The 14853-nt window shown below is 39.0% G+C and overlaps 1 protein-coding gene across 1 annotated transcript in view; it reads left to right on the top strand.

Annotated features, from left to right (window-relative positions):
- Positions 1-14853, top strand: part of LOC126263189 (ubiquitin carboxyl-terminal hydrolase 34) — a 524696-nt gene that overhangs the window by 218487 nt on the left and 291356 nt on the right. The window contains exons 22-23 of the mRNA XM_049960250.1: positions 3606-3896; positions 6359-6491. Of these exons, the coding sequence (XP_049816207.1) occupies positions 3606-3896; positions 6359-6491 (424 nt within the window). The remainder of the gene's footprint in view (positions 1-3605; positions 3897-6358; positions 6492-14853) is intronic.

The following is a 14853-nucleotide window of genomic DNA, read 5'->3' on the forward strand; positions in this document are numbered from 1 at the left end:
GATGGGGTCCTCCTTACTCGTCTTCGCATAGGGCACAGCCCTGTGACGCATGTCTTGTTGCTCAGATGTGTGCTGCTTGTGGTGTACAGATCACTGTGTGCCACATTTTATTGGACTGTGTTTTATTTTCTGACCAATGGGCCACGGCAGATTTGGTGATGGATCTGAACTGTTTTAGGTACTGTTCAAACAATTGTTCGGGTTTTAAAGTTTTGTGAATAGCCCAACATTTTTCTTAAGATTTTAGAGACATGGTTTTAATATGTTGATAGAGGAGGCTCACCCATACTTTTTGTTAGTAGTCAGCTAGTGACATTTGCCTTTGCCTTTCTTTTACCCCTCTGTGTGTTTTACTTGTTTTTAAATCTCATGTACAGCTACTTTTACTCTTCCTCTGTTGTTTTACTGCTTGTGAGATAGTAATTGTGTGATTAACTTGAGTACATGAATGTGGAACAATTTCTGGGATTTTAGCCACATTTGTTCATTTTAATGAGAGTAAGTGTGCTGATAAAGACGCCGTTGAGTGTCCATAAGCTACACACACACACACACACACACACACACACACACACACACGTGATGAATCAAAAACACGCACAATTAATAATGAAAAATATTGATCTTCCAGAGCTGATAAAACCATTAGATGTTTGAAGATAGTATAGTCAATAGTTTTTTGTTACATGTGTTTATAGCCATGGGAAAATCAGTACAAAGGACATAATTATTTACTGATTGTATGTCCCAGATACGGAACAAATTATATAGTTGTTGCACTTTCAAACGAAAGAAGACAGGAAAAACTGTATATCCATCAGCTGCTTCTCCATAATGTAGAAGATATTCTTAACTTATATCCAACAACATAGAAAAACTAGGTTTTAATCAGGAAAATGAACAAGCAGACTATTTGTAGAATGGGAAAATTTTAGGATGTGACAGTAAGCACGAAACACCACTTTGCCTGTGAATCACTGATTTTGACAAGGTAGTATAAATGTAAGAAGAATAAAGGTAACAATATTGTGAAAAGGAAAGTTGCTACTCACCATGTAGTGGAGATGCTGAGTCGCAGATAGACACAACAAAAAGACTCACACAGTTAAAGCTTTCAGCCATTAAGGCATTCATCAACTATAGAGCGCACGCGCACGCGCACACACACACACACACACACACACACACACACACACACACACACACCTTTCCCCTGCTCACTGTCTAACCTGCAGCATTTCACTGTACACCACCTCCACCATATTGTCTCTCCCCCCTCCGCACCCTAGCCTCCTCCTTATCCCCACCCAGTCATCACTCCCATCATGCACTGGCACTGCTGCTCACAGTGTGGTTTAAGTGTGTGTGTGTGTGTGTGTGTGTGTGTGTGTCGTCTATTGTTGACAAAGGCCTGAATGGCCGATAGCTTTAATTGTGAGAGTCTTTTGCTGTGCCTATCTGCGATTCAGCATCTCCACTAAATGATGAGTAGCTACTTTCCTTTCCATAATATTGTTACGATCCATCCTGGATTTTCCATTGTCTGAGGAATAAAGGTGACAAAAACCAACAGCATCCAAATGAAGAAGAAAAGTGTGATGAGATGGAACTGGAAAATAGGGACTGAATTTCTGCATTGTGAGCTATTTATTGAATGATGCACGTGTGTGATGCTTCCGTACAAACAGGGTTCTTACATTTAATGCCCCCACCATTCATACTAAAAGTTCCCATTGTTGCTTTTTTTTAACATCTTACAAAACAATGGTGTTCAGACACTATTAAAAATAAATCTAGTAAGTGCACCTGTTCCTGCCTTTGCCCCTCATTTTCCAATCAATTTTTATATTTAACAGAGCTTTTATCATCTCCTTTATATGTTATAGTCATTTCTTACTGTCTCCCATTCCTCTTCTGTTTATGACAGTTATCTCATATTGCACTGTTTTAACTGTCTTATTCAGTGCCTGCTCCAATTCCAGATGCCCTACCAGGTGAGGTGGTCCAATGGTAAGACACTGGACTTTCATTTTGTAGGATGTTAGTTAAAATCTGCATCCAGCCATCCAGATTTAGGTTTTCCTTTATTTCTGCAATTATTTGAAAACAAATGCCAGGATGCTTCATATGAAAGGGAAGAGATCAATTTCCTTCCTTATCCTTCCCCCCTTCTGACATACGTTCCAGGTCTAGCGATCTTGTTGTTAGTTGGACATTAAACCCTACCCTTCCTCCTTCCAGGTGCCCTTGTACATGTGACTTTGTATTACCTAATGTACTAAGCAGTCCATGTATCTCACAGATGGTTATTGCCTTTGCCTGTTATATTCTGTTTACCAGCCATAAGCTTTTCATCCTGTAGTGTTGTCAGTTTGTGATAGAAGGACATTATTCCTACTTTTAAGTCATGTAGCCATTGTTTGTAATACTTATCGAAGTGTGTTTTTCTCTGTATACTTGGGATGGAGAAAAGATATTGTGATGTTAAAGGTCAAAATAGGCTAGGGTATGTCAAATAGACATTTTTGCCAATAACCGTAGCTTGAAAATGACCATTGTGAAGCCGTGGCCATAAAATGTCAGCCAGTCAGCAATGAGCATGCAGAAATGTGTGCATTTACAATAATTTGCCCCTGCCATTGCCCTTACATTAAAGAGTGTAGTTTGTAATTAAATTACCTGAAGATAATGATTTCAGCTGAATAGTCAGAGCAAGGCAAACTTCAAATTCCTATCCATGGCTGGTTACTTTGTATGCGAATGTTTTGTTATTTATTGGATAAAGCTGGACTATGAAAACAACTGGACTATAACAACGGTAATGTGATTAATAGAGAAGTTGAGCCGCAGACAGGGACAACAAAAAGACTGCTATAAATTTAAGCTTTCGGTCAAAAGCTCTTCTTCTAAAGCAGTCTATCCTTTTCATAAAATTGCCATTATTCCATATGGATTTTCCATTGTTTGATGATGCCATCAGTTTGTTACAATGTTAAGCTGTACTGCAGAAACAACACTGCGGTTTTGATGGAATTCAAAGCCCACGTTTTGTTGTATTTTGCTAATGTACAGACAGCATGAAAGAAATTTCATTCTAAAAAGAACATGAGGGAGGTAAGTATGAACTAAGGCTACGGTGAAAAAAAAAATTTATTTAGCCTCACACTTTTCTTCTCAAATCATGATTTTACAGAAGATGCTTGAAATTCAAGTGCAGTGAAGCACAACAGTTCAAATGTAACACTGCAGCAGCTTTGTTGAACAGAACCACACTGCTAGAGACACCCAGAGAGATTCACCGTCACCTACTCTCAGACTTATTTGAATTTGGCACTGAATGATTGTATTTTAGTAACTGTAGCTCTACAACAGTCGTTTTCTGACATTTTTATTTGGAAAATTTTGTTTGATTATACATATCTGCCCTGCTCTGGCCTCCTCCTCCTCCTGCCCCCCCCCCCCTTCCCTCCCCCCTGTACAAGTATGAAAGTTGAGAGCCAGAAGCCAGAAATATACCTTGTCTAAACATTTACCTCTGTAGTACTTAATAAATTTCTTGGAAGATTAAAAGCAGTGTTTATAAATCTATCATTGTTTTGTTCCAGCACCACATTCCACATACTAAAGCACAAGTGCTGTCTCGTCGTGTATGGGACATTTTAACGCTTCTTCCTACAAATCCTGTCCTCCTTCAGGGCTTCCAAAAGCTTGGAGAGTCTGATGAAAGGGTATCATTACAATCATTGCTTGACCCAGCCAGTCCACAGAAATTGATGTATTCTCTGTATATAGTAGAGTCATTGAGTCGTCCTCATCAGCAAGTTCAGAATGCTAAAAGAAATGGAGGAAATTCTGTACAGCATCAACAAAATCAGGAACAAACACAATTCAACAAGGTGAGCAACAGATAATTTTCTTTAAAACTTTATTTTCATTTTAAAAAGTATAAGAGTACCTTAAGTGAAATAATCTATGATATTATAATTTATTTAGTGGAATGTGAATCATTACAAGGACACCCGAAGAAACATAAAACAGCAGGTCTGATGTCTCACTTTTCATAATATGCATAAAATTTCAAAACTGTTACCAAATTGAGGTAGAAAAATACTTATCTACCAACTAGCAGAAAATTGCTGAAAACCTAAAGAATTGACAGATTTCCTAGCCAGCAAATCCTGCAGCCAGCCATTGAGAGAGGATTCGAAGGTGTAGGGATCGTATGGGAAAGTTTTCCAGGATGGCCCACTCAGGAGATGCTGGAAAGAATTCCAAAAACATGTATCCCACTGTAGTATTAGATGTAGGAGCCTCGTGTACTAAAAGTTAGTGACATTGATTTTGCAGATGTCTTGTCAATCAACCACCACCTGTCAGGAGAAGTGTCACTATCTACATTGACTGTAATGTGACATTTGTTTCATTTTTGTTATATCATATAAAATTGCAAGGTATATGAGAACAGACTTAGTAAATAAGTTGCATATTTTATGATTTACCTGCTTTCCTGTAAATTGTAAGGGATTAGTTGAACAACACTGTTCTACATGACAAATAGGTCCACTGGTATAGGTGAATTTTGATGTGTTCATCTGTTGCGGTCACTTCATATTCAAATGAAATGCAAGAGAGAGTTCGTTATGGAAGTGTTTTGGAGGGTAAGTCAAAGCAGACCAAGCCAGTAAAATAAATTTAATGTAGAATATGACATTTCAAATATTATTGGCAGTTGTCAAGTATAGGTCCTTGAAGTTAATTACAACAGTTCAGCATCTTGGTATTTTTGTGTTCTTTAATTTTGTCACCATATTGAAAGCCTCTCCAGAAAGAAAGGGAAAAAATACTTCTTGCCTCAGAACATTTTTGCAAACAAGATTCTCAGAGTAATTAGAAGGCAGTTGCATGGCCTCTCATGGTCACATCTTGGGACACTGCAGTTAAACCTCAGAAATTGATGTTTTTCTTAATATGTTCCTGTAGATCAATCATATTTTAAATTAAAAGGGCTACTGTCATTTTAATATACAATTTTAATAAGACTCAAGTTGGTTATTGCCAAGTGTTTCACATTGAAAAATATAAATATTTAATTACCTAACACAATTCTTCTCCAGTGGGTCAATGTTCTATGGAAAGTATATTTAATGTGTCTCAGATTCCATCACCATTCTTGGCACAATGGCCACAGAGTGAGATGAGACCAACTGAAGCTACAGTACCAGCAGAATTCATAACACCTGTTCTGACAGCTCATGATTTGATTTACTGAATGAGCTGGTACAATGTGAACATATTGATTGATATTCTGTTGTTTTCTGTAAGATGTTTAGGCTGAATGCCTAAATGATTCTCTGAAGAAACACATCGCCAATTTTCTTCCCCATGCACTTCATATCTGGAAAAATTCCTTCTCTTCTAATGACTGTGTTATTGACAAGATATTTGACCGAAATATTTCTTCCTTGTTTGTATTTCATTCCTATATTGGGATCCTAACAAAGTAATTGTGACCAGTTGTTTACAGTAAGACATCTACCATAGCAGCAATCAATCCAATAAGGAGCCTTGTCGGGCATCCTGTTCTGTTCATCATTGTCATATTGTTCTACTATCTCTGAAGAGTTATTACAGTCTGTTGCAGATGACATTTGTAGCTGTGAAAAAACTGTTATGATCTATTATTTTTTGATGTGTTACTTGGTCATTTTTTGCAAGAGACTATCAGATATCAGCACAAAAGCTTGCAGAAAAATAATAAAAGTTATTGCCATAATGCAATTTGAACTTAATACTGCGTGTTAACAAGGAGAGTGTGAATCTGTGTAGCATGTAATACTCATAACAGCCATACTGTGTGCACACTTTATAGCAAAATATTGCCACCCCCTTCCATGTACAGCTATGCTTAATGAATGATCAGTCACTTTGTCATCCTAATCTTAGCATAGTGACTCACTGTGTTTCACTCAAGGCTGTAAAGCCTAAATAAATTTTCATTGTTGCCACCATTCACTACTTTGTTTTCCCTTTCTAAATTTTTCTCCTTGTCTCTGAAACAATTAGCTTCTGTTACAAAAGATTTCAGTTACGTATTCTCTGTTGCTTTTCTGTGCATGCTTTGCTGGTTATATGTCACTTAGTTGAAACATTGTTAGCAGTGTTTTATGATATCTTTTTTTGTGAACTCATTTTTATATGTTTGCTATGTTTATTCTGTTCTTCAACAGAATAACAGTTTAGTCTTAAACAGTTATCCAAAATTTTACAAAATTTAAAAAAAATTACAGGATTTGCTTGATTTGCACTTTACTTGATAATTTTTGTTACACTTGAAGCATCAAACTTATTGAATTTTCAGGCCACAAATGCCAATACTGGTTCGGCAACTTCAGCTGTAGCATCAGAGAATGAGAAAGAGGCTGGTGTGACTTGGAGTCAGATGTTCATACAGCATGGTGGTCTGAGGCATCTCTTTGACATCTTCATGTCTGGTAGGTTTGAAATCTGCCCTGTTTCTCTAGAGCACCGTGCTTAATAGTAATATGCAGATCAATAAAATTGTGCTGTGGTTATTACAGGGCTGAGATTGAATGATTCTTGAATTCAGTAAATTGTTAATTTTAAATAAATGAATAAATAAACAGAAACAAAAAATGAGGGAAAAGCAATCACTTACAGCTGATCATTGGGCATTAAATAAACTCATCTTAAGATTTCTCAAAATTTCACGTGCTTTTGAGCTATTATTCAGATTCTACTGTTAATTATACACTTTTTTTTAACGTTATTGAGCATCACTTAAAATTCCGATTCTTCTTCTTCTTATTTTTTTCTTCTTCTGTCAGTTACTTGTAAACATGGGCCCACCAGGATGAATGGCTGCAGGATGTGATTCCTGGGCCTTAACCTACATCATCATAAAGATGCTTTCAAAAAGTGGATCCCAACACTGGGGGGACCTCTCTTTGCTATTATATGGCCACAAAGCATGTAGAACATGGGACTAAAAATAAAAGCCAAAATATAAACAACAGCTGTAAATACGTTATGATATTTCAGTAACATCAGGATGTCGGGACCCCATCATTCTGGTGAACTGCGCAGCTTCTTCTATTTTAGCACAGAGCTGAACCATTGTTGCGGCCACAACTGTCTTTGATTCTATTATCTATTGCCATCTGCCTTTCAGGTGACTACAGGCAGACTTCTCTTGTAAGAATTCACTTAGTATTGTGCCATCAGCTTTTAAGGCTAGAGTGGGCAAATGAATATGGGATAATAGGGATATGTTGGCAACAGATTATTTGTCGAGGGTCATTGTCGGCTCTGGCCAAAAATGCGGACTTCAGCACTTTTTTTGACATCAATGTTCCAGGAATTTTGACATCATCGTGTTTGGACAGTTACTCCAAGGCCATGATATCATCACTCCTGGAATTCTGGCATCATCACATTCTAACATGTGCACCAGCGTCTTGACATTATCACTCCTGGAATTGTGAATCATCATGTCATTGCCCTGTGAAGCCTCCCCCCCCCCTCCCCCCCAAAAAATCACTTGTAGCTGTCATTGTGCTGTCTGCCAATGATGTGTGAGCTTGGAACTTCGAGGAACTTTAATTTTTGTAATACAATCCCAAGAGCATCATCACTTGCTGCCTTACTTCGTACTATATAAAGTGCCAGCAGCAGCAGCAGCAGTGATCAACTGGGAAGAAGAAGATTATTACTAAGTATTTTATCCATCCATTATTATTATTATTTGTTGTTGTTGTTGTTTCATTATACTTAGGACTCTATCCAGCCACAGCAGCTACCAGAATTTCAGTCTCGGTGAATGGCAGCAGATCACAAATACATACAATTTGGCTGCAAGTGAATCTAAACATATTAATGTAGACCTAGCACTACATGTAAATTCACAGGGGGATCACTGCTATCAGCTGTGGTGGGACAGAATTGGCGGCAACAAACAAAAATGTATATTGGACCGGGATTCGAACCCGGGATCTCCTGCTTACTAAGGAGGTGCGGTAACCACTGCGCCATCCAGACCCCAGTGTTATCACAACTGCACAGACTATCTCAGTATGCCTCACAGCCGATCCACACTACCATCGAGTGCCACCTATCCACAGTGCCTAGCATCCCACAGTGATTTTGATGCAATGATTGAGATAGAGAACATTCAGAGTCTTGGTACTAGATTGTAGTATGCAGGCTGCAAATGGGACCATCTCTGTAGTATGATAGAGAGAAAGATGATGACTGAATATAACCCGTCACATACTCTTATTAACGTTAGCATGTTAAGGGATGAGCCATCAGTTGTTGATATGTGGCTGTGCTGAAGTTAAAAGCTGAAAGTGCAGCCATATAAACAACTTGTACAATGCTTTACTGATTGCGGCAGGTGAAGTCACTGGTGTCCTTATATTAGAGCTGCATAATGAGAAACTTTATCGACTATTTGTGTGTGATTAGTGCGAATATAAATAAATTAGAACAATATATAAAAGGCAGTGTTCATCCAACACTAAAGTATCCATCTGAAATCCCGATAAGCATAAAATTTGTGGAGGCTAAATTTACTGACGGAGTGCCTATGTATGTAATTGCATGTATAATCCTGAATACAATACAGGCTGAATTCAAGGCATATAGAAAATAATTATTTGAACTGAGTGATTTTGTATGTGTGTGTGTGTGTGAGAGAGAGAGAGAATAAAAAATGTTACACAAAAAATTGTTCTTATTTATTTTCATTCTGCAGTAACTTCAATAATGAAAGGATCAAGGTCTTTTGTAAATGATAACACTGATATATATAAAAATTTAACTTATGATTTATTGTCATTAACAATACATTTTTTTCTGTGGCTAGTAGTACTTGATTGCTTACATGCAGAGGTACATCATACTAATACTAACAGAGGAAGAGACTGATTTTATATCGGATAATTACCCAACAGCACCTGATTGCTTAGATACATTATGTGCCCCCCCCCCCCTCTCTCTCTCTTAAACTTAATACACATTTGTAAGCATACAAAATGTAAACAGAGTAGTGAGAACAAGAGTGTCCCCATCCCATCCATCCTACAGAAGAAACGCTTGCCATTATGGTATGACAAACCGACTCTCAGTTGTCGTGCAGTATTTATGGTCTCACTGTCGAAAGTCCACTTTGAGGGGTGTACCACCACTTTGCAGACACTCCTTGTAGTCTTTGATTGTAAGAACCTGTGAGACTGCACAATGCATACCCTTAGTTTGTCTTTGAGTGGTACCTGCAGCTGTATGGTATGCATACATTTTTGATCTGAGCCACAACAGACTCCACAACCTGTGAGCCATTCATCTTGTCTTTCATCAGGCTGATAACATTCTTGTTCTGAGGTGTTGTGCCATAAGTCATTATCGGCCACATGTCCAAACATGTTGAATTTCTCAGGTTTGTACCTAATTATTTCATAAGGATTGCATCGTCACTCAGTAGATGAAACATTCTGTATCCATATAAAGGAATCGGTGATTTTTGGTTTTGCAAACTTGTATTGGAATCAGTGCATGTGGAGTTTGGAGAGACTCAGAATATGCGTACTGTTATAGACAGGCTTTGTGAACTCTACTGAACCATTAGTCATCTTCACAGTGACTAGTCTTTCATTGAACCAGGGATGCTGCCAGAGGAGATGCCATGGATGATTCTAATAAGTCATGTCCCCAACCTGAGACACTGCTCAAGGTTTCTGTAATGTATAATGTATCTCTGTTATTCCCCAGCATTGTCATCAGCTTGGGGACAGAACCATTTTGCGGGACTAAATGCACCAATCACAGCAGCAAGTCACTGCATATCTCTTATAAATTGGTGGTATATACCTGTTCTACCTCCAGGACATAATCCACACCAGCATCAGCAACCACATGAGATCTCTTATTTTCCAGTTTGACGATTTCATCTTGGGCAGCCATTGGAACCCTCCAAATGGTAGAGACTGTTGCATGACATGCCTGCAAAGATTGCTCACATCTAAGTAAAGAATGTAACTCAAAGTGTCAAATAGCCTGTACTGCTACTCTCTCATTCACAAGTTACTAGCCTTTGTGTACCTGTGGACACACTGCCAAAGTCCCCTGTGAATCTCGCATTAAAAAAAAATTAAATAAATAAAAGTGGCTTATTACTATCAGCAACAGTTCAATGTTTATGTGCCCTTCTTTAACACACACACACAAAAGCTCTGGAACAGTGTAGCAGAAGGCAGGATCCAGAGTGTATGTAAGTACATGTTTGTACATACACTCTGGAATTTCTCAGAAACATCTGTTTTCAAGTGCATATCTGTCCCCATGTACAATTTAGCGTATCCCTCTAAATGAAATGTGTTGAAACCCCACCAAACATTCACCACATGCTGGTGCTCTGCATCTGTTATGGCAGTGCCTGTTAGTTTACTGGTGAATGCGGTTATATCGGGCAATGTGATTTTGTGGAGTCTCCATTGGATTCAGGTATTCATATGGGAAGATCCACTTCTTCGTCATGAGCTGAAACTTTGCATAATCAGGACATACGGATCTGGTGATGTGTATTGTTCCGATGCATTGTCTCACCAAGCTTCTGAAGAGTTGTGTACATGAATCGTAAGGAATCCAAGAAGCAGAGTGATATTTTTGATGTGATGGTGTCCAAGAGGGTTGGCTATGACATCAGATGGCTGGTGGTTCTGCTGAGCTGTTGCAAACGTGTGTTGCAGCACCTGTGATATTTGATGCACCCAGATGATTCGACAAGTCTCTTCCAGCTCTTGGCTACAGCCATTGCGGGTGCAGCTACACTGTACTCACTCAAGCTTGCTGGTGCAAGAGACATGGACGATAGAAAAAGTCCAGATGCTTTGTGTACATCAGTTCACGTATTGGATGATTGGTGTTTTACCATATACAGAGAGGCTTGCATGGGCCCATGTATTCAAGTAGCAGTTGACCTCTTCCACTTCTTACGTCATATTGACAAAGTCTCTAAAATTATTTCCCTAATCCTTCATGAGGAGCATATGCAATGTATGTTACTTACTTACCTGAAGACTGGATATGAGGAGGTGGAAAATATGAAGTTATCAAATAAATATTAAGTTTTTTTTTAAAAAAAGGTTTATTTATTGGTAAACGAATTCAATCTATTTGTACATTTTCTGAAGCGTTCATAAAATCATATTGTCTATATATTCTCTCCTTCAGCTAGTTGAGGGCAGAACGTATGCATGTTTTGAGATTCTGATTAGACGTATTTTTATAAATTTCTTGAAACCAGGAAGATTTCTCACAACCTTGACATAAACTATGCTGTCTCTATGATCACAAGTTTGGAGTGATGAGTAAAATTGTGTCAACCACACTTCTCTTTATCGAGATTTATCACACCCCACTGAACTAAACATTTTGGGTGAAGCAATGATTGTAGAATACCTCATTAATACTTGTCCGACATTGGAGAATACATTGAATGCAACATCTTTAAACACAAATCATCTGAATTCATCATAAAATCCATGTACATCTGCGACGATGATCGCACTTTGAGGCATCATTGAAAAATACTCCACAAGTTGTTTAATGGGGCAAATAGTGTATAAGATGATCTTGTATCAATAAGGCGTATGTTGCGACACCTACAGAGAAGTTTTGCAATGACTCGAATTCAATATTGTTCGACGCAATACCAGGTCGAACAGTCTATCATGACTATAAGTGATGAAAGAAATATCCAACATGTATCTGCAGTGGGGCATTTAGTGAACCCAATGGCAACAGATGAAAATTTGTGTTGGAGTGGGAGTAGAACCCAGATTTCCCACTTTGCACCAGCAGTTGCCTTAGCTGCCTCAGCTATCCGAGCATGTCCACCATCCAATCCATATGCTGCATTCTACAGATTACTGTCCTCTATCCATTCATCCACTTGCTCACAGCCTAACTGGATTCCCACAAGGGTTCGGATACTGTTGTGCATCTGCATTGAAATATCCCATCTGCCGGGGTCTGTTCTTTCAGATATGCATGTCCAAAAGAACAGACACCATTGATTTGATAAGCAGCCATATCCAATACATTACAAAAGAAATATCTGACATTTAGCTGCAGTGGTACATTGAGCGAATCAGTGGCAACAGATGAATATTTCTCTCATCATCTATTGAATATGACTGCTGGTCAAGTCAATGGTGTCTGTGCTTTCGAACATGCATGTCCTAAATAACAGATACTAACTATAGAGGGTGAAGCAAAAATCATGCTCTCAGACTTCACAGCGCGATTCCTCAACGTCCATCACAAAATTTCTTCCTGCACATGTTTCTGTCAGTAAGTGAACATTGGAGATAGTAAATCTGGCGACACTGTAATCACATGTACAGTAACTACCTCCTCTGTCAGCATATAGGAGTAGGGCTGTGCAGTTGGTGCAGTGGATAGCGTTTTGGGGTTTTATTTGCTAGTTTTATTCTGCCATATAATATTGTAATATACACCATTTCTTAAGCCACCTGTATCCGATATTTATACAGTGCAGTGTTTTGTAATGGCGAACGTCATAGGACAGAATAACTACAAAAACAATATTTTGTATTGCTAATGATGACTGCAAGGTTAAATAATTCAACATCTACTAGTCATATACCCTACATGCGGTACATCCACTAAGATGCAACACATTAGCAACCAGTGACAATAATTATTTCCATATTAATGACTGCATGGCATTTACAAAAGGATATGTTGTCCTCAGAGTGGATTGCTCAAAGCGAACCCCCTGCATCTCCAAACATTGTGTGACCCACTGGATCATATAACTCTTGACCAGGGTTGTCACAGATTCGGGTAATCAGGGAATTCCACAAATGTCATGGAAATTTGAAAGAAACGCTGGAAAAAATATCATTTTTGGTCTCAGTAGCTGAAATTGTTTGTTTACTGAGATGTCGTGCATCATCACTGGTTGGGTGCAGCTGAGCACTTGTGCAGCTTGCCTACTCCGTCATTACTACTGCTTCACCCCTTCCTACCATTCCCCGCAGCTTGCAGTCAGTGCTGCCACCACCTGTTGCCGCTAACCTAGCAGCTACAGACGAGAGGCAGGGAGGTGTGAAGAATGGTTTGTTTGGCTCTGATTCTCAGAGATTGCGGAAACACCAGTTGTGTGTGTATGACTCTGTCTGAGTTTATATATATATGTGTGTGTGTGTGTGTGTGTGTGTGTGTTTGCGCGCGCGTGCATGCTCTCATTGCCTGACAAAGGCTATTGCCGAAAATTTAGTTGTGAGAGTGTGATTGTCTTTCCTACGTGCCTGTCTACAGCTCAGCGTTCATCTTTACGGTGAGTTGCTACCTATCCTCAGTATTATTGATTCTTAGAGTATTTGCACACTTGATCTGTTGCATGGAGTGATCACCACGGTCCCATTTCAACAACATATTGTCTGTGACTGATGAATAGCTGACCACACTAGAGGAATTCTACAACACGCCAAAACTGCAGGCTGTTTCTGTGGGTATCTGTAATGGATCGGGCCTGCCGATCTAAAGCCCTTCGTTTCCCACTAATGTGCAGGTCCAGCCTAGTCTCACCGACCTGCCCACAGGCCGGGTCTGTTTGTGTGTGGCATAACGCAGTGGATTTTCGTGGTTTATCCGTGGACCCAGGACTTCAGTGCTCCTCGGCATGCCAGAAGCTGTGGGCGATGGATTTCAGAAATTGCAACTGTCTCACCACAAGTACGTTGCACAGTGTGGCGTTTTATAGACATTATATTTATTCTAGTACATTTTGGCGCTTCAAAAGTAGTTTATATGTTAGAAAGTATGGTTGATAAGAAGAAGAAAACTGTGGCAGTAGCTGGTGGTTTATACGCTTGTACTTGTATTGCTCGAAAGAAAAACCACATAATACCTGTAAAATAATAGATTTAACACAGTGGGTAATAACCAAGAGTAATGAACATAGGAGAACCAACATTTTATTGGTAGCCCCCTACGTTGTTGGTTCACACAACTCTTCCGTACCGGATAGACTTCTTTCAGGAGGCTTGTTTTATTCCAAGTTTATTTCTGAAATCAGTGAAGGTACTCTAAATCTGTCTTACAACTCCAAGGAAATGCATATTTTTGTCACCAAATGGGTTTTGTTTTATTCAAATAAAATAACATCAGTGATCTTAATGAAACGCATATACCATTTGGCTTGCTTTCTCCATCTAAAAACAGTTCATTACAAAAGTCTTGATGTTAAGATTTTTGTTCACATTAGGAAACACCATCTGCTTGCAAGTTTCATTTACATATTTCCTTGTTTGACACTACTGTTTCTTGTACTGTAGCTGCAAAGACGGATTGTCAACTTACGTCTTACCCTTGAGACTTCTAAATTTGTCAGGGAATAATGCTAAAACTTGTATGGAAATCAAGGAAATATCAGGGAATTCCACTTGAGGGTACTTGTGGCAATCTTGTGGACTCTTTGCAACATGGCTGCATCCACAGATACAGGCGCAGCATAAACATACATTATCAGTTCTTCCACATGTGTTGACAGATGTCCCCACAAGAAGAAATCCAGGGGATTTAGGCCAGGTGATGGCGGAGGCCATACAACTGGACAACTGAACCTCCCCATCCGAGCTGTTTCACTGGAGATGTTCTGGCTAAATAACCATAACCTCTGCCGAACATATCGCGGAACATCTTCCAGTGCATCAGGAAAGAGTTTGAGAGGAATCCATGATCATGCAGTCATCTAGTCAGCAAATAAATAGGGACCCAAATTTCTTTCTGTCAGTTTACCGGCCCAGA

Source organism: Schistocerca nitens, chromosome 1 (genome assembly GCF_023898315.1).
Source record: "Schistocerca nitens isolate TAMUIC-IGC-003100 chromosome 1, iqSchNite1.1, whole genome shotgun sequence".
Lineage (NCBI taxonomy): Eukaryota > Metazoa > Arthropoda > Insecta > Orthoptera > Acrididae > Schistocerca > Schistocerca nitens.